The sequence below is a fragment of the Nomascus leucogenys genome, chromosome 1a (assembly GCF_006542625.1).
Source record: "Nomascus leucogenys isolate Asia chromosome 1a, Asia_NLE_v1, whole genome shotgun sequence".
Lineage (NCBI taxonomy): Eukaryota > Metazoa > Chordata > Mammalia > Primates > Hylobatidae > Nomascus > Nomascus leucogenys.
In genome coordinates this window covers 80949547-80970354 of record NC_044381.1, presented here as the reverse complement: position 1 = coordinate 80970354, position 20808 = coordinate 80949547, and the positions used below count along the sequence as shown (strand labels likewise).

General features: G+C 38.0%; 1 protein-coding gene across 2 annotated transcripts in view; it reads right to left on the bottom strand.

Moving 5' to 3' along the window:
- SYNE2 (spectrin repeat containing nuclear envelope protein 2) overlaps positions 1 to 20808 on the bottom strand; it is a 376334-nt gene that overhangs the window by 199290 nt on the left and 156236 nt on the right. For both annotated transcript variants that reach the window (XM_030811980.1, XM_030811985.1), the window contains exons 31-41: positions 19890 to 20069; positions 16985 to 17135; positions 9443 to 9601; positions 8331 to 8492; positions 5968 to 6069; positions 4552 to 4752; positions 4042 to 4213; positions 3193 to 3305; positions 1604 to 1806; positions 1031 to 1150; positions 641 to 932 (exon numbers count right to left, since the gene is read on the bottom strand). In XM_030811980.1, coding sequence (XP_030667840.1) covers positions 641 to 932; positions 1031 to 1150; positions 1604 to 1806; positions 3193 to 3305; positions 4042 to 4213; positions 4552 to 4752; positions 5968 to 6069; positions 8331 to 8492; positions 9443 to 9601; positions 16985 to 17135; positions 19890 to 20069 — 1855 coding nt within the window. The remainder of the gene's footprint in view (positions 1 to 640; positions 933 to 1030; positions 1151 to 1603; positions 1807 to 3192; positions 3306 to 4041; positions 4214 to 4551; positions 4753 to 5967; positions 6070 to 8330; positions 8493 to 9442; positions 9602 to 16984; positions 17136 to 19889; positions 20070 to 20808) is intronic.

Below are 20808 nucleotides of genomic sequence, written 5' to 3'. Positions count from 1 at the left end.
CTCAGGATTTTTGGCCATTTCTTCCTCTAAGAATGCTTCTGTGAATGTGATTTCAGTTCTCCTAGAGTTCCTTTTAAGCACAAGTGCTTCTGTCCCCTGTATTTTTATCTAGTGATTGAATTTTTAAATTTACTATAATTAAACTTTAATTTTTAAAAATATTTACTGAATCTCCCCTTAGATAAAAATGGAGCCCAAGGGAGCTTGAGACTTCTTTGCTTTCCCCTCCCACTATCTAATAACCTTTTATGAACCATACACATCCACTCTGAAGAACTCCCCTGCCTCGACATTGCTGATGCTTCTGCTATACTGACATATGTTCTTTTGACATCCTAGCAAACTCCCTCCCACTAGCAGCTCTGATCCATTGTCTTTATTTCAATTCTTCTGCACTCAGTGAAGATGGACAATAGGCACTGCTCTAAGACAGGACATGCTTTCTCTCTTTCATGTGCATCAAAATAATTTTAGATCCATCACAACCCTTCTTTTTTGTAAGCTCAGTGATTTGAATTTCTTCAACCATTCCACAGTGATCTGATTTTCCATTAAGAAGCATATCTTTACAGTTTTCCTCTAAATCTTTTCAAAACTACAGTTCACTCGGACTTCTGAAATTTAGTTTCCATAGTTATACCTTGATTTTTTTGATTCTCTCCTCAAGTGGCATTTTGCCTTCGGATGAATTCAAAACCATAAGGGACTCTTTAATCTCTTTTATCCAATGAATTACATGATGCGCAAGATCATTAAAGCTCTGGTCCTCTGTGGGTGGTAACTTCTCCTCCTCCTCGATTTCACTTAGTTGTTTCAGTAATGTCTGGTATCTATCCATCAAACATGTTGATTCCATTATTATTTCTTCGTCTTCAGTAAACCCATATTCCTTCAAAGAGTTGTTCAGTTGGGCCACAGATTCAAACTGTTCCCTGTAAATTCCAAATACCATTTAATGTTTATAGGAGTAACCACACCATGGAAGAAACCATAATCTCAGGTAACGTACTTCATACAAGATCAGCTATACCTCTTTCTAGCTAAAGCCTGGCAGAACAGCTCAGTTTTGTCCCCTGATTCTTCCATTCCTTTCCATTTCTCTTCTTGATTAGTCAACCACTTACTCAGGTTTCTGTGGTCATCCTGGAGTCTAAAAGAGCATTAAAAATGTTTAAATACAAAATAAGCAAAAAGTGTTTATACCAAAGAAAAGGATGGCACAGACCTTATGACTCAACCTGGTTTTTATATGTTTGTTATAATTTACAGAGAATTTAATTTGTAATATAAAAAATCTAAGTAACAGCCTATATGATAGCGGGGTTCTATAATATTAAAGAAAACCACACAAATGTCTCATAGAGAACAGGAAACAAACAGAAAACTTTTTTCAGACTATCCCATGAACCTTTGCTACATTAGACAATGTGAAGATTTTTCCCCAATTTTTATATTTCTAGTATCAAACCTGGATTGAAAAGTATGCCTTTTGTGTGTGAAATTTGTGTGTACTGCGTATCCCAGTGCTCTCTGCGCTGACGCAGAGTACGAATAAAGATATGGTTAGAAAACATGTTATTTAGATATCACCTTTATTTCCTACCTCAGTAGCTGCTGCAAGGAGTCTTCAAGCTCCTTTGCTCGAGCCTGGCATATGGACTCCATTTTTTCTAATTCGAATTCCTGACCCACGAGCCAACTGGTAAGCTCCTTCACATGTGCTTTGGGCAGATGCTTCTTCACATGCTTCAGTACACTGTCCACCTGCTTTATTTTACTGTTTCTTCCTTCAAGAGTGAAGAAATCCTTCGGAAAAACAAAAAGTCCGTTACAATCTCCTGGCAAGTCTGAATGTGGTCTCTGCCACCCTCACAACACTTTTCCAAACCAGTACACAGACATACCACCTTCTTAAGATCCTATAGAAAGAAGGGTGATGGAGATGTGGCTGTCTCCAATGGCAGATGATTTATAACGGTTCTGACTTCCTGGGAATTACATCAAGCAAAGTAACACAGAGCCACCAGGAAGATCAGCAGGAGCAAGACCAGGAAAGCTACACTTTCCTAGCCTGGCTGCGTCCAACTTCTCCACAGACTATTCTCTATTTAACGTTGCCCAAATAAGAATTTTATCTCAATGTTTGTTTCAAGGTTTGGGCATTAATTGTTAAGGCCCACGCAATGGGCAAAATTAAAGGCGAACAAGCAAACAAAAAAAGATGAGACTTCAAATTGTCAGAAGAGGGGTGATTCTATCAGTAAAGAATGGTACCATCAAAGCAAGGAATTAAACAGTGAACATTCAGAGCCATTGATAAGCTTAAGAACATAACTTATCATGAAAGCATTAAAGTAATAGATAGTCTACCCTAAAGTGATCAAGATTTTAGGGTACCACAGGCCTTTCATATGCCCCCGTGAACTCTGTCTTTCATTTCAGGATATCCTCCACTACGTTCCAACCAGAAATGTACTGAAGTTCAGCGGCAATTTTTAAAAGAAATATAACTGGAAAAAGATGTATAAACAAGTCAAAATACCTCTTTCAAGAAAGGGGATTTTAAAGTCCAAATTAGGTCTTTATTTTTTATCAAATAGGATTTCAACACAACTGAATTCACCAGTGGACACTAAATTAAACAGTATCTTAGAATCTACGTAAAAGTAGAGATTCTGTAAGCCATTTGTACACATACCCAATAAATAGTCTTAAATATTTGGAAAAAGGCCAAGTTATTTGGGAATATTATCTCATGTGAAAATATTAGTAAATCAAAGTACTTATTACTCTGTATCCTTTTTATTTGAGACAGGGTCTCACTCTGTCACCCGTGCTGGAGTGCTGGAGTGCAGTGGCATGATCTCAGCTCACTACACCCTCCTCCTCCCAGGCTCAAGCGATCCTCTCACCTGGGACCACATGTACTTGCTGCCACACCCAGCTAATTTTTGTATTTTTTGTAGAGACAAGGTTGTACCATGAGCTTTGTGAACCTTTCACCAAGGTTCGAGACCCAGGCTGGTCTCAAACTCTTGAGCTCAAGTGATCCACCAGCCTCGGCCTCCCAAAATGCTAGGATTACAGGTGTGAGCTACTGTGCCCAGCCTCCCTATTTATTTTGATACAGTTCTATGCCTCCAGTATTTTAGTATTGAAAATTTTCATTAAAAATGTACACATGTCTCTTACAGAAAGTTTTTGTAGCTTTTGTTCCACACTCTTTTTTGTTTCTGATGATTCAAAACACTCCTTAAGGTTCATTTTAATGTTGCTGAACCAGTCATTAAAGTTCTTGCATTGATCTGCAGGGGGGAAAAAAAGCCCTATTCATTTAAGGAAGATTCATTCAAGGAAGACTTCATGCATCTTGTTAAAGTGAGAGATTTTGAAACTTGTTTCCCATGCCACAGATATACATCATTGTGAAAGTGGTAATAACCTCTGAAACCCAATTTTGAGGGCTAATAAAGCCTAGACAAGGTTTCACCATAAACTTGGTGAACCTTTCACCAAGGTTTGAGACCCAGGCTGGTCTCAAACTCTTGAGCTCAAGCAATCCACCCGCCTCGGCCTCCCAAAGTGCTAGAATTACAGGCGTGAGCTACCGCGCCCGGCCTCCCTATTTATTTAGATACAGTTCTATGCCTCCAGTATTTTTACTACAATTAATCAAATAATTGTCGTGTATTTTCTATACCAAACGTCCAAGCATACAGGACACTCAAGGATACTGCCCGGACAGCTTGTGCATCAGTATTTCCCCAGACTCACCAACCACAATGAGCAGGTCAAACACTAGGACCTTAGTGACTTACCTTCAAGAAAGAAAGAAAGATCTGGAGATTGCAAGAACTAGATGTTATTTATGTCAAGCATAAATCAGTCTTTGCTCCCAAAAGATTTATCTGATCATTATTTCCTTAAATGTAGTCTGTGCAAACCATCTCTAAGTCAGGCTTAGATTAGCCTTTGTGTTCACAGTACTACATTCATACTTCAAGAGTCCCAGAAACAAAATAAGAGAAATGTTGCACTCACCATTCAGTAACTTAGAAAAGTGATCTTGCAAAACACTTTTTTTGGTATTAAATAAATCACTGACACTTTCATATTGCTTTTTCAATTCAGAAAGTTCAGGAGTCAGACAACCTATTTGATTCTCAAGTAATATCATACTGTGTTTTTGCTGTAGAATTTGCTGTTGTATCTCCTAAATGTGTAAACAAACAACAACCATTAAATCTTAAAACAGGCTCAAATTACACAAAGCATATTAGATCTCAATTGTTTTGTAAAAATCTCAATGACTCTGTTGAGTGGATTCACTTTCTCTTTGCTAGTAAATGTATGATACAATGTAAGTTAATATCAAATAATTATCACGCACAAGGCAATTCAAAGATGAAAATGCTAAATATACAAAAGTGGTTTTTCTGAGTTTTCTTCTTCGACTTTTTTTTCTATTTTTATTAACTCTAAGAACTCAAGACAACTGCAAATAGTGTGAAAATAAATCTGAACCACAGAAGACAAGCAGCTGGGTAGCACCTCTAGTTTAGTGAAGATCTCCAAGCTGTCAGAAGGAGACAGGGCTTTTAACAGGGATTCAGTCATCCCGATCTGGGTCTTGGCTTGGTCGAGATCCTCCCTTAGCTCAGCAGTGCTGCCACTGAGTGCACGGCAGTTGGATTCTCCTGTTAAACACTTCTGTACATGTTCCATCTTGTTCAAAATAGACGACTCCATGACCTGAAATCATGAAACATATGAAGTTGTATAACGGTCATTATTTAACTAGATTTAAGACAACTGCATTGCTAGAGAATGGGTTGAGATTACTTCATATCAATGTGAAATGCATTCTTCTCATTGTTCTACATTTTTCTATGTCACTGATACAATTTGAATTTTGCCTTTAAAGGATAAAGCATAACATAAAAAAAACCGAAATAGATATTCTGACTTTTTTCTGAGACAAACTTGATCCTTCCCCGCAACACAAGTTTAATCTAGCATACCAACTAAGGTGCTGTCTCATGGTGCTCATGACATAAAATATAAAGAAAAATATATAGAAAAAAGTTAAATAGCCTGCTTTTTATTGAGTATTTATGATGTACACAGCATTGTGTTAAGCACTTTGTGCACAAAATACAGGCTTAAGAATGTTAAGTAACTTGTCCAAGATTATAAAGGTAGTAGGTAGTACAGCCGGAACCTCACCCAGAAGGTCTTAACTCCAGCACTCATATTCAACCACTATGTACCTAGAGCTAAGAAAAACAAAAACAAATCTCTTCACACAACAGAAAACCATACTTGGGGCAATCTCTCTCTTTCTCCATCTAGCAAATAATAAACCTAGGATGACTTGAGTGAAATTCTCCTTCCTATACCCAAGAAACACATAGAAAATCATCATTACTTTAAACAGACGCACAGGCAACATTTGCCCTCCATACCTGAGGCCTGTGAAATAGGTGAGGGGAAAATAAAGGAATACAAAAATAGAATATCATTCATGCTAAATATGGAATAAATACATTTAACTATACCAACTATTAGAAATTTGGTGGGACTTAACATAGGAATTGAATAAATGATCCTAATTTTATTTTAGGCATTATGTTTAGAATGCATGGTTTTTAAGCATTATTTTAGAGGCTATAGGGCAAGCTTGTCCAATCCATGGCCCAACACAAATTCCTAAATTTTCTTAAAACATTATGAAATTTTTTTGCTATTGTTAGTGTATTTCATGTGTGGCCCAAGACAATTCTTCTTCCACTATGGCCCAGGGAAGCCAAAAGACTGGACACCCCTGTTATAGAGAATCTTTAATTGGGCCTTTTCTTTCTTCTTTTAGAGACAAGGTCTTGCTCTGTCGCCCAGGCTGGAGTGCAGTGATATGACTATGGCTTACTGAAGCCTCAATAACTGAAACTTTTAAATAAAAATTCTTACCTGCAATTCAAGAGGTATTTCACTGCTTTGGAGCAAAAACTGTATTTCAGCCACTCTTCTAGAAAATTCTGAAGTTTTTTGTTCATGGACTCGTAATTCTTCCTAAAACATGTAATTTTAAAGGATAGTGTCTTTTTATTTCATACCTTATTTTCTGATACTCATAATTACTACTGTTTATACATAGAAACTTAGAGAGCCCTTGAATTTCCCAATGTGTTTTGTCAGAGTCCTAGAGTTACAAATCCAAGTGCCTTCAGGGGTCAGGCAAATGCTACAACCAAGCGTCTTTCTAGGTATAAGACAAGAGAAAGGCTAGGCCTGTGCCACGAGAGAATGCACGGTCTGCCTTAAAGCATTCAATTTCATAAATATATTTATAAATTGCATACCCCGTGTGTGCACATCTGCACGTGCGTGCGCGCACACACACACACACACGGACACACAATTTTAGCAGATTTTGGCCCACAGCTGTCAGTTTACAATTCTTAACTTCAGATTTTTAAACAACCTGTAATCCAAGACAAATTTAAAGGACTCTTAGAAATGATTCATTTATACTTAGAAAATCATAGATTTACTTAATACCTATTATAATTTACCCAGGAAACTTGAAATCTCCAAACAGTTAAAAAACTTTTTCCAAATATGTAAAAATAAATACATGAATTAAAAAGTGAATAAAATAGTGAGAATTAGAGACAAAACAAGATCTGAGGCATTAGCATACATTTTTATGTTACACTGAACCACATATAACTGGCAACAGTTGGCTGTTTTCTGACCTAGCAAGAGAGCAAATTTTTTTTTTTTTTTTTTTTTTTTTTTTTTGAGACAGAGTCTCCCTTTGTCATCCAGGATGGAGTACAGTGGTGCAATCTCTGCTCACTGTAACCTCTGCCTCCCCAGTTCAAGCTATTCTCCTGCCTCAGCCTCCCACGTAGCTGGGATTAAAGGCACACACCACCACACCCAGCTAATATTTTTGTATTTTTAGTACAGACAGGGTTTCACCATGTTGGCCAGGCTGGTCTCAAACTCCTGACCTCAAGTGATCTGCCTGCTTCAGCCTCCCAAAGTGCTGGGATTACAGGTGTGAGCCACCACATTCAGCTGACAACAAATTTATATGATCCAAACAAATAATATGTAAACAAACAAGTAATAAGGAAGAATTCTTCCTAGAGTTGAAAGAGAAATAACTTTGATTCTTTCCAGATGCCACAACCTGAGATTGTTGTTTTAAAAAGTAGCTTTTCTTGAAGCTCTATAAAGATGGTGATACTCAGCCATGTATCTTTTCTAATCTTTATAAGGCATCGTTTAATTCAAATACGAAGAAGGCCGTCTAAAATCATGGTCTAGATCAGAGGTTAACAAACTATAGCCGGAGAGCTGATAGCCTGTTTTTATAAATAAAGTTTTTACTGGAAACCAGCTGCTTTCAAGCATTTATTTTGTCTCTCGCTGTTTTCCTTCTTCAACAGCAGGGTTGAACAGCTGTGGCAGAGACAAATGATCCACAAGCCTAAAATATTTACTATATGGCCCTTTAAGAAAAAGTCTGCTGGCTGGGCGCAATGGCTCATGCTTGTAATCCCAGCACTTTGGGAGGCTGAGGCAGGTGGATCACGAGGTCAGGAGCTCAAGACAAGTCTGGCCAACATAGTGAAACCGCGTCTCTACTAAAAATACACAAAAAATTAGCAGGGTGTGGTGGTGTGCGCCTGTAATCCCACTGTACTCAGGAGGCTGAGGCAGGAGAATCATGTGAACCCAGGAGGTGGAGGTTGCAGTGAGCCGAGATCGTGCCACTGCACTCCAGCCTGGGTGACAGAATGAGACTCCACCTCAAAAAAAAGAGAAAAGAAAAAGTCTGCCAACCTTGGGGTCTGTATCGCTACCCGGGAGTAATTATGCATTTTGTTGGCACTTTTGCTAGGAATTCGTCATCTTTTTCATACTACCAATCCCTTTGGCAGTGTGGTGAAGCCTATAGACCCCTTGCGTAACAGCAATTTTAAAATAAAGCATAAACTAAATAAGGTAGAATTACAAAGGAAAACAATTACATGATAGTTATCAAAATATTAAAAACAATTTGTGATACATAATACTAGCATGTTTCCCCATTATATAACAAGATCTAGCAATAGACTTACTAAATCCCATACTTTCAAAGTATTGGTAAGGGTAGTAGATTCAACAGCTGAATAATGATCCAAAAATGTCTGTGATTTTCTTGATAACAAAGTACATATGAGCATCCTAATATGTTTGTTGACTATATTCATAAAAAATAAAAAAATAAAAAGTCACTTGTGTACCAAGAAAAGCATGTATTTTATCTGTTAAATTACCTTCAGCCTTTCTCTGTCCTCTTCAGTCAATTGATATAATTCCATTTTTTGAAGGGCTTTTTCTGTCCACTCATCAATGACATTTTTTAAGTTAAAAAGTTTGTCCCACAAAGCTAGAGCTCGACCAAGATTTTCATAGTAATCTTCTGTCTTCTCATTTATCTACCATAATTTAAAAAGAGAAACAACATATGTAGCAGTAAAAAGTCTGAAAACCACTGTTTCAGACAAACACTGTTTTAAAATAAAATTTTAGTTTACTATTACTGGATAATTTGTTTTATTCATCAACAAAAATTTGCTTTAACATATCATGTAGTTCTTTCTCTTAAAAAATAAAAATAAAACTTACCTGACTTGCTGTAGCTTATATGCAATTGAAATCAATAGTCTTCCTAATTTCCTTTTTTTTTCTTTTGAGACGGAGTCTCACTTTGTCACCCAGGCTGGAGTGCAGTGGCGCCATCTTGGCTCACTGCAACTTCTGCCTCCTGGGTTCAAATGATTCTCCTGCCTCAGCCTCCTGTGTAGCTGAGATAGCAGGCATGCACCACCATGCCCGGCTAATATTTGTATTTTTAGTAGAGACGGGATTCACCATGTTGGCCAGGCTGGTCTCGAACCCCTGACGTCAGGTGATCCACCCGTCTCAGCCTCCCAAAGTGCTGGGATTACAAGTGTGAGCCACCATGCTGGGTCTAGTCTTCTTCATTTCTAAACCACTTTTTTTTTGTTAAATGGTGCTTTTAAAAACCCAGATGAAAATATAATGCAGATGAGTTCTTAGTTTGTAATTAACAAAAACTAGTAACATCATTACTACTCAACCAAAATCATATTAAATATGTAGTTAAACATCAGTATGCTGCATGAACAGGCAATATATTAATGAACTTATTTTTTAGAAGCCAAGTATGTATTTCTATATGTACAAGATGATGAACCCACCTGTTAGTAGTCCCAACTCTGGGGTTAAAATTATTTCCTAAGTTTTATATAATTTGAACATTTTTACAATGAGTATTTTTGAATCTTGAATTAAATAAAAATACTAAAGATACACCAAAATATTAGAAACAATTAAATTTGCAGTCAACGAAATTATCACTTACATCAAGCCATCTATCCACAATAATATTAGCCTCTTTTTCAAAAGGGGGCTCTTCAAAAGTTTTCATTTTATTTAGATAAAACTGTAGATTTTTGCAGATCTGGTTTATCTTGTCTACAACTTCTAAATGCTCATTAAATTCTTCTTTGACAATTTCAATCTGTAAAAAAGATATGAAAGTTATTTTTGATATATTGATATAGACAAACAGCTAAGAATCATAATTCTATTGTTGGATATTGAGCTTAAAAACAACATCCAACAAAGCATAATACCTTCTTACATTGTTCTTTTTTACAGTAGGTTTTTATTGTCCCACTTTCTCAATGAAAAGTTTTTAGCATCCTAACCATTGGTTCAATGTTAATCCTATACTCAAATTTCCTCCCACTCTGCATGAGGAAATTTTTATAGTGTTCTAAAACCATATTTCTTGTCCATGTGAAATAAGATTCTACCTGCCAAAAAAAGCATCTGCATTCAATGGCATTAAAAAAAAAAAGACAGTCCCTACATCTGCCTAATAAGAATCATCTTTTTCATATCAAAGAACCTAAGCACTTATCTGAATAAAATAAACAGAACTCTAAGACATCTTGGATTCTAACTTTATCATTTCTAACATAAAAGGCAAAATGCTACTTTATCAAAACGAAAATCTCCAATCACTGGGAAACTAAGCAACATACTTCTAAATATGAGTCAAAGAGGAAGTCTCAAGAGAAATTTTTAAATACATCAAACGGAATGAAAATAAAACATGAAAACTTGTATAGCACAGTTAAAGTATTGCTGAGAGGGAAATTTATAGCACTAAATGCATACATTAAAAATGAGGAAAAGTCTGAAATCAATAATCTAAATGACCACCTCAAGAATCTAAGAAAAGAACAAAATAAACCCAAAGCAAGCAAAAGGAAGGAAATAATGAAAATTAAAACAAATCAATTAAGTTGAAAATACAAGAACATTAGGGGAAAAAAAATCAATAAAATAAGAGCTAGTTCTCTCAAAAGATCAGTAAAATTGATAAACTTCTAGAAAGACTACCAAAAGCAAAGAGAGAAGAAAGCAATACAGTACTAGGAATGAAATAGGGATACCACTACAGACACTACAGATATCAAGCAGATAATAAGATATTGCCACAAATAACTTTACACACACAAACTTGAAAACTTAGAGGAAATGGACAGATACTTTGAAAAACACTACAGCAACTCATCCAATATTAAATACATAATGTGAATTGCCCTATTAATATTAAAGAAATTGAATGAATAATGTAGAAACTCCCCAAAAAGAAATCTACAGGTCCAGATGGTTTCACTAGAGAATTTGACCAAACATCTAAAAGAGATTTAACAGCAATTATGTACAATCTCTCCTGGAAAACTGAAGAGAAAGAAACACTCCCAATTAATTTTATGAAAGCCAGTTTTACAGTACCAATAAAGAAACTACAATATCGCTCAAGGATATTTACACAGAAATCCTTAACAAAATATTAGCAAATATAATTCAGCTATATATATAATATATATTTTATATATATATATAATATTATATATTTTATATATATATAATATATATTATATATATAATATATATTATATATTTTATATATAATATTTTATGTATATTATATATTATATATATAATATATATTTTATGTATATTATATATAATATATAACATATATTTTATGTATATTATATATAATATATAATATATATTTTATGTATATTATATATAATATATAATATATATTTTATGTATATTATATATAATATATAATATATATTTTATGTATATTATATATTTATATATTTTATATTTTATATATATTTAATATATTATATATATTTTATATATATAATGTATTATATATATTTTATATATATAATGTATTATATATATTTTATATATATAATGTATTATATATATTTTATATATATAATGTATTATATATATTTTATATATATAATGTATTATATATATTTTATATATATAATGTATTATATATATTTTATATATATAATGTATTATATATATTTTATATATATAATGTATTATATATATTTTATATATATAATGTATTATATATATTTTATATATATAATGTATTATATATATATATAAAAGGAATTATACACCATGACCAAATAAGGTTTATTCCAGGAATGCAAGGCTAGTTTAACATCCAAAAATCAATCAATGTAACCCACCATTTTAACAAGCTAATGGAAATAAATTATATAATCATGTCAGTTAATGCAGAAAAAGCACATAAAATGGTAAAACCGCTCTGAAAAACATTTTGACAGTTTCCTTAAAAAATAAACATGCAGGCCCGGCATGGTGGCTCACACCTATAATCCCAGGACTTTGGGAGGCCAAGGCAGATCACAAGGTCAGGAGTTCGAGACCAGCCTGACCAATATGGTGAAATCCCGTCTCTACTAAAAATACAAACAAATTAGCTGGGTGTAGTGGCGTGCACCTGTAGTCCCAGCTACTCAGGAGGCTGAGACAGAAGAATTGCTTGAATCCAGGAGGCGGAGGCTGCAGTGAGCCGAGATTGTGCCATGGTCCAACCTGGGCAACAGAGTGAGACCCCATCAAAAACAAACAAACAAACAAAAAAACCCATGCAATTAACATATGACCCGGCAAACAGACTCCTGGACACATCCCTGAGAAATAAAAACTTATATTCACCAAAGACTCCTTCACAAATGTTTACAGCAGCTTTATTCATAATAGTCCAAAATTGGAAAGAACCCAGATGTCCTTCAGTGGGTGAATAGTTAAACTGTGACATATTTATACCATGGAATACTGCTCAGCAACAAAGAGGAACAAACTATCAATACATGGAAGAACCTGAATGAATCTCCACAGAATAATGCTATGTGAAAATAGCCAATCCCCAAAAGTTACACACTATATAATTTCATTTATATAACATTTTTAAAATAATAAAATTATAGAAATAGAGACTCTATTAGTGGCTGTCAGGGATTAGAAGGGGTGGGAGGAGGAGGGAAGTGGATGGGGCTAGAAAATGACAATGACAAGAATCCTTGTGGTGACAAAAATGTTCTTTATCTTGAGTGTATTGATGTCAACATCCCGATTGTAATACTCTATCGTTTTACAAGATTTTACCATTGGGGAAACTCAATACAGGACACCTGGGATCTGTTTGTATTATTTTTGTATGTGAGTCTACCATTATCTCAAAATAAAGGCTAATTTAAACATTAATATTAAATAAAATCTTTAAAATGAAAAATCAATAACTGGGGAGGTTTGTCTTCTAACTAGATGCTGACTGATACATTGGCAGAGCTGAGCTCAAAACCCAGGTCTTCGTTCTCCTGGTTCAGAACTCTGCAGTGGAACACAATAAATGTTTGTCCACACAGATGGAACTAGAGGCCATTATCCTATGAGAAATAACTCAGAAAGTCAAATGCCACATGTTCTCACTTATAAGTGGGGGCTAAACAATGGGGGCACACGGACATATGGAGTGGAATAATAGGCCTTGGGGACTATAAAAGGTGAGACAGTGGGAGTGGGGTGAGGGCTGAAAATTTACCTATTGGGTACAATGTCCACTATTTGGGTGACAGGTTCCACTAAAAGCCCAGACTCCACCATTACACAATATATGCATGTAAGAAATTTGCACTTGTACTCCCTAAATACACACACACAAAAAAAACTAATGAGGAAAAAAATTTTTAAGCAAAAATGTCTGTTCAATTAAAAAATTTTCATTTAATTGATATATTTCATTTAATTGAACAAACTAAATTTTTTTGCCTGCAAAGAACTTTCTTGTTAAACTAGCACAAGCTTCCACAGGGTGATGAGAAAAGAAAGGGCAAGAGAGTGTACTTTTAGCATTGGCAGAACTATGGGTTTTGTTTTACAGCGAATGGAAGGAGTAAAATAAAGGGAACTAGGCCCACTTTGACATTTCCAAACTTTAATAGTCTCCTGACATTCCAGCCTTCTAGTCTAACTTTTTGCACTTCTGTCTTTCATTAAAGAGAGTAGAACTTTGTCACCATATCCTAGATAAACATCTAGGTTACTACAGTTTTGAAGGACAAAAGTTCTCAGTGGTATCATATTCCAGGCACCGCTGCAAAGCAGGATAAAGATCCATGCTACAGAAATGGACTGTTTGTGAAGATAGTACCTATGTCATCAAAAAATTAACTGAAAGTTATGTTAATAATTAGTACTAAAATCGGCTTTTTTAGACAGTTTTTTTAAAACCTGACAAAAGAATTAAACACTAGTGTATTAAAACTTCTATATCTTTCTTTTTTTTTTTTTTCTTGAGACGGAGTCTCGCTCTGTCGCCCAGGCTGGAGTGCAGTGGCGCAATCTCGGCTCACTGCAAGCTCCACCTCCTGGGTTCACGCCATTTTCCTGCCTCAGCCTCTCCGAGTAGCTGGGACTACAGGCGCCCGCCACCACGCCTGGCTAATTTTTTTGTATTTTTTAGTAGAGACGAGGTTTCACCGCGGTCTCGATCTCCTGACCTCGTGATCCGCCCACCTCGGCCTCCCAAAGTGCTGGGATTACAAGCGTGAGCCACTGCGCCCGGCCAAAACTTCTATATGTTTCATACAAAGTAATAGATTATTTCAGAAAACATATAAAGTACCCATATACTAGAGGTACAATTCTCATTTTAATAAAATAAGGAAAGCCAGGACTGTTGTTTCTTAAAGGTAGTTATAATTATCTTATTAATTTTAAAAATACCTTTTGCAGTTGAGGAAGGAGTACAGACAAAGCAGAGTTAATTAATTTTTATTTCTGCTATATATATACTTCAAATATGTCTTCAGGGCAGGCAATTCTATGCAGTGATTGGAACAGTGAAATAGCAAGTTTAACATGGTGGATTAAATATATATGTTTGTCTCTGTTTTCCCCCCACATGCTACTTTAATAACAGAAAAGAATTTAAAATGGTACAAACCAATAAGCACACAGAGAACAGAGGATGAGAATACTCTCAGGTAGAAGGTGAGAAGTTGGGAAGCTGGAAAGCTGAAGAATTAGTGGTAACTGACTCACCAAAACTAAAGCTGAAACCTTTGTCTAGGAGGAGATGGGGTAGTGGGGAGGCTGCAGAGAAGCCAATAAGAAGCAAGGCTATTTGTGCCATAGAATCTCAAAAGGCTAGAAATGACTTCAAGGTAATCATTAAGGCAGAAATACAGTTAGCCACAAACAGAAAGACTGAATGACATTTTTTAAGAGAAACATATTTAGACTCTCAGGCCCTCCTTCACCTGGTTGAATGGACTCCCTCCATACCCACAGAGGTTGACTTTCTGGAAAGGCTCTGGACTTGGGGCTGCCAAATACAGCTGAGGACAGAGGTGAGGTCCAGTTATGATAGCCACGGAGGAGCTAACAATGGCAGAAAGACCAAGACCTGGGCCTACATTCCGATTAGGGAGACTCACCCAGGAGAGGAGTCAGCCCCCTGGAGGTGACGAGAAGTTTATTAGTCAGATAAATAACTTATCTAGAAAGTATAGTTTATAGTTATAAGGTTATACAGTTATGGGGTAGTGGGAAGAGCAGCAGACAGGCCACACGCAGCATGGGGCATCATAACTGACACTCATCAAAACAGGGCTAAGGAAGGGCGCCAGAAGTGAGGAGGATTTGCATGAACAAGAAAAGCTGCAAGTCAAGAGGGACTAGATATCTGGTCAGCATACAAGGGAGGGTCTCAAGGTCTGCTGAAAAAGGCGAGACTTTGATCCTAAAACAAGAGTACAAGGTAGGAGACTGCTATCGGGGACATGGCAGAAGGGCTATGCGAACTGGGACACAAGCCCAAGAGGATCTGGTAAGGCTGAACATGCTGGATTCTCTAAGAACCTAGGAAACTAGAGCTCTTTAAATCTACTGAATGAGGACAGGACCCTTCTAGATCCCAAGACGAGCCAAATCCTAAAGCTGCCTCCACCAGAGGGAACCAGACAGGTTATATCTAAGCAACTGTGACTATCTGCTCATGGTCTTGACAGCTTTGATTAAGTCTGACAAGAAATCAGCTACACAGTCACATATTGTACAGCTGGTATCTAAATAGGGCTGCTTCCGACAGGCCAGCTCTAAGAAACTAAGTCTGAGAAAGTGGGTCCCAGACAAGAGCCATTCCTGACACTCTGGGTGTCATTTGAGCTTCAGGGTTAATAGTTCTAGATAAGGACTAAATTGTCCTATTTAAGCTTTCACTCATGCTGCTCTTAACAACTGGAAAGTTTAATAAAATTGCTTTCCAACCTCCAAGTATATCAAGCAAACTACATTTCACATACTTTTGACACCTTGACAGCACTTTAGCTTAGTACTCATAAAATCAATAGAAAAAGGCCAGGTGTGGTGACTCATGCCTGTAATTCCAGCAATTTGGGAAGCAGAGGCGGGCAGATCACCTCAGGTCAGGAGTTTGAGACCAGCCCGGCCAACATGGCGAAACCCTGTCTTCACTAAAAATACAAAAATTAGCTGGGCATGGTGTTGCGCACCTGTAATCCCAGCTACTTGAAAGGCTGAGGCAGGAGAATCACGGAGAGGGGAGGGGAGGGAAGAAAGAAACTTTCTAGTGCAGAGTCATATAGTGCAGTATAGTATATTCTTTTCTAACTATTCCATTCTTCTGCCACTCTGGTTGATAACCACATAAAACCATAGAAAATAATGACACCTAGTGTCCAAAAATATTACTCTTCTTAAAATATAAACATGGATGGAGCAACGTGGTAATAAGCTTGCACATCTTCACAGAAAATCAGTAAATAAAAGCTAATTTTTCCTCACTCTACTAACAACAGAGAGGATTTTCCCACCGTCTTCCTTCTGTCAAGCCTGCAATGAAGGGTCAGGTTCCTTGTAAACAGAAAGTCAATGTAAAGGCTGTTACAACCTCACAGAGGTGGCAGCAGGGATGAGCAGAAACACAGCCCCAGCATCAAAACCCAAACAGAAGTGACCCACCATCAACTTGGTGACTGTCTCTTTTTTCCAGCCCTGGTGATGAATACAACAAATTTTTAGATACCTGGTAAAATAGGGTCACTAGTAACTTTTTTTTTTTTTTTTTTTTGAGACGGAGTCTCGCTCTGTCCCCCAGGCTGGAGTGCAGTGGCGCAATCTCGGCTCACTGCAAGCTCCGCCTCCCGGGTTCACACCATTCTCCTGCCTCAGCCTCTCCGAGTAGCTGGGACTACAGGCGCCCGCCACCACGCCCGGCTAATTTTTTGTATTTTTAGTAGAGACAGGGTTTCACCGTGGTCTCGATCTCCTGACCTCGTGGTCCGCCCACCTCGGCCTCCCAAAGTGCTGGGATTACAAGCGTGAGCCACCGCGCCTAGCCTAGTAACTTCTTTTAAACGAAGTTTCAAAAAAGACTTAATCTATAATATCTCTTTACTACCAGGCCTGTCAGTGAGGTCGCTGGGCAGTTTTTTCTAATGGAACCTGGACTCACCTCTCCAATCCTTTTCTTCAGGTTCTCCTTTCCCATGTACGAAGCCTGCAGGGAGATGACACTCTCTTCTTTTTGAATCAAAGTTGTCAAGATACTTTTAAAATTCTGATATTGTTTTAAGAGCTCCAAAACTCTTCCACATTGTTCAAGACTATGAATAGAAAAATATACAATAGCTAAATGTCCAAAAATAGCAAAACCATTCTTTCTCTTTGCAAGTATCTCACATAAATCATGAATAAGGTGTAAAGGACTTTTCCTCTTGATGTGGTTCTTAATATTTTTTATCAATTTAACCTAAGAATGATGGCACATCAATATATCTGGCAAATAGATGGCATAATCTCTGGATTAGTACTGTCACTAGGTGAACATTAAAAAGTTACCAGATGTACAGTCTAGAAAGAAACACAAGATTCATCACCCTAAGGAATTGGCATCTCAATTTCATCATTAACCAAAAGACATCTCAGAAAACAGAACCCCCTTAACATAACTCTGGCAGATTATTTCAGTATTAATTCAGCAAGTCACAGGGTGTTTATATTTCCCTTTTTTTTTTTTTTTTTTTTTTGAGACAGAGTCTAGCTCTGTCACCCAAGCTAGAGTGCAGTGGTGTGATCCTGGCTCACTGCAACCTCTGCCTCCTGGATTCAAGCAATTCTCCTGCCTCAGCCTCCTGAGTAGACAGGATTACAGGCAAGTGCCACCATGCCTGGCTAATTTTGCATTTTTAGTAGAGACGGGGTTTCATCATGTTGGCCAGGCTGGTCTTGAACTCCTGACCTCAGGTGATCCACTTGCCTTGGCCTCCCAAAGTCCTGGGATTATATATAGGTGTGAGCCACCGCACCTGGCCTTTTATATATCTATTATATTCATTCTGGATTTAGTCTTTTTTAAAATGTAAGGTAGTGAGACAATGTGGCAGTTTAGGACACCTGGTTCCTACTACAGCTGGAAACTGCTTAGTCTGAGACTCTGGATAAGTTACTTTAGCCTCTTTGAATCTCAATTCTTTCCTCAGTAAAATCAGAGGGTAGAGTAGATCAAATACCACACACAGGGTTCATCTTGACTCTTGTACACTCAGGTTCCAGTAGGAAACAGGAGGTGTACCCAAATGGAATTCTGAAGAGAGAATCAGAATTCTGAGAGCAGAATCAGGGGAAACTGCCAGGGAGGCCGAGGCACACAGGGACTAACCTCCGCAAATAGGTCATGCCACTCAGCCTCTAGGAGAAAGCTGGGGAGATGCCCCGAGCCACACAGGACGGTGCCGTCAGGTGGTGCCAGAACCACATGCAGAAACAAAGCGGGATGGTGAGACCACCCTGGCCTCTCTTCTTCCCCTCTAATACCACCCCCCCTGCCCCCACCCCCCAACTGCTTAACCCTGCTGGAACCCTTGGTCTGGGCAGTTCAGCCTGTAGGGATCACCCCTTCCACCACTCCCCACCCTCATGTAGATAGTAAGAGGGATGGACAGAGGATATTCCATGGAATGGACAACTGGACACACAAGCAATCATATATAAAAAACTGAATCCCTCCAAAGCAGTCTGGCAAATTAATAAATAACATCAAATATTTTTAAAAAATAAGAATTGCCAACTGGGACTGATAGGTAATGGTCTTCACAGTTTCAAAAATTTTTGCAACTAGCCCCGACTCTGCAGGAAACACAGCTGTTGTTGACAGGCAACATCTCCCATTCAGGTAGGGGCGTGTGGTAAAGTAATGCTCCCAATTCCCAAAGATGTCCTGGGCCTAATCCTTGGATCTTGTGAATGTTACCTTACAGGTTACCTCACAAAGCAAAAGGGACTTTGCAGAGGTGATTAAGCTAAGGATCTTAAACTACAGAGATTATCCAGGATTGCCCGTGTGGGCCTGGTGTAATCATAAGGGTCCTTCTGAGAGGGAGGCAGGGAGAGGTGTCAAAGGAGACATGATGACAGAACAGAGGGCAGAGAGAGATCTGAAGATCCTGCACTGCTGCTTTAAAGATGGAGGAGGGGGACACAGGCCAAGGAATGTAGCAGGAGGCCTGAGAATATGGAAAAGGCAAGGAAATGAATCTTGCCTAGAGCCTCCAGAAGGAAGACAACTTGATTTTTTTTTTTTTCGAGACAGGGTCTCGCTCTGAAGTACAGTGGTGAAATCTCGGTTCACTGAAACCTCAACCTCCCAGGCTCAAGTGATGTTCCCACCTCAGCCTCCTGAGTAGCTGGGACTATAGGCACACACCAGCATGCAGGTTACTTTTTTTATGTTTTTAGAGATGGGGTTTTGCCATGTTGGCCAGGCTGGTCTCGAGCTCCTGACCTTAGGTGATCCGGCCACCCCAGCCTCCCAAAGTGCTGGGATTACAGGCATGAGCCACTGTGTCCGGCCAATTTTTTTGTGTTTTGTAGAGATGGGGTTTCACCATGTTGGCCAGGCTGGTCTCAAACACATAGGCTCAAGCAATCCTCTCACTTCAGCCTCACAAAGTGCTGGGATTACAGGTGTGAGCCACCTCACGCAGCCTTATTTTACCACTTCTGACCTCCAGAAGCATAAGGTAATAAATCCGTGTTCTTTTTAAGCCACTAAGTTCATGGTGATTTGCTTGGTGATTTACAGCAATAGGAAACCAACCCAGTTGGGATGGTGATGAGCATAAACGGACTGTACTGTGTATGTGTTACGCTTCGTGGAGAACCTCTTTACTGCATTCTGGCTATAATCTACCATTCTAGGTCTTGTCCCAGACACTGGCCCTGTGAACTCCAGTGGGAAATCCTTATGTTTGCCCCTCCTTTGGGTCCACAGAGATACGTTTTCAACCCAGAAGTTGGAAAAAGTTAGTTGTGCTACAGACAATTTTTCAGATTCAAGAAGGATTATTTTTTTTCCTTACCATTCGGTGACCAGGGCTTTGGTATTCTCCCACAAGACTACTGTATTTTGGCACTGTTGATTCACGGTTTTTTCTCTGTCATCTTTGAAGTGTGGAAGAGAATTAGCCATTTCTTGTAAATGTCTCTTCTCTTCTTCATATTCATCTAGAACCTTATCCAGTCTGATTAATGATTTTTTCCTTGATTATGAATGAGAAAAAAGTTTGATAGCCAACTGTTAACTGTTGATTCAACACAAATCTGGGTAACTTGGAGAGGCACACTAACTTTAATTTGTCCTCAGGAGGTTAACGCCAAAATTACACATTCCTCTTACAGAGTTCAGGAGGCTCTTTACATTTCCAGAATTTTTCTGATTTGTTTTTTTGGTTTTGTCTTATTTTGTTTTCCTGGAGACAGGGTCTCGCTCTGTCACCTACACTGAGTGCAGTGGTGCAATCTCAGCTCACTGCAGCCTCAACCTCCCAGGCTCAAGTGATCCTCCCACCTCAGTCTCTCGAATAGCTAGTACCACATGTGCACACCAACATGCCTGGCTAAATTTTTATTTTTTGTAGAGATGAGGTCTCACTATGTTGCCCAGGCTTGTCTCAAACTCCTGGACTCAAGCAATCCCCCTGGCTCAGCTTCCCAAAGTGCTGGGATTACAGGTGTGAGCTACCGTGCCTGGCTGCATTTCCAGAATATTAATTTGGTGCTTTAAATAGATATAATAAATATACTAAACCATTAGCAGTAACATGTGTCTGTGATGAACACACTTGTAAAAGGTGTATACACACATGAGAGAAAAGAGAGAGAGACAAAGCGCGTATGTGTGCTTATGTAGGGCGAAGACAGCATGATATGGGAGAAGAGGAGAAGGTGAATGACCAAGAACTGCAGGATCCTAAGAAGGATGGGGCGGCCAAGGAGGAA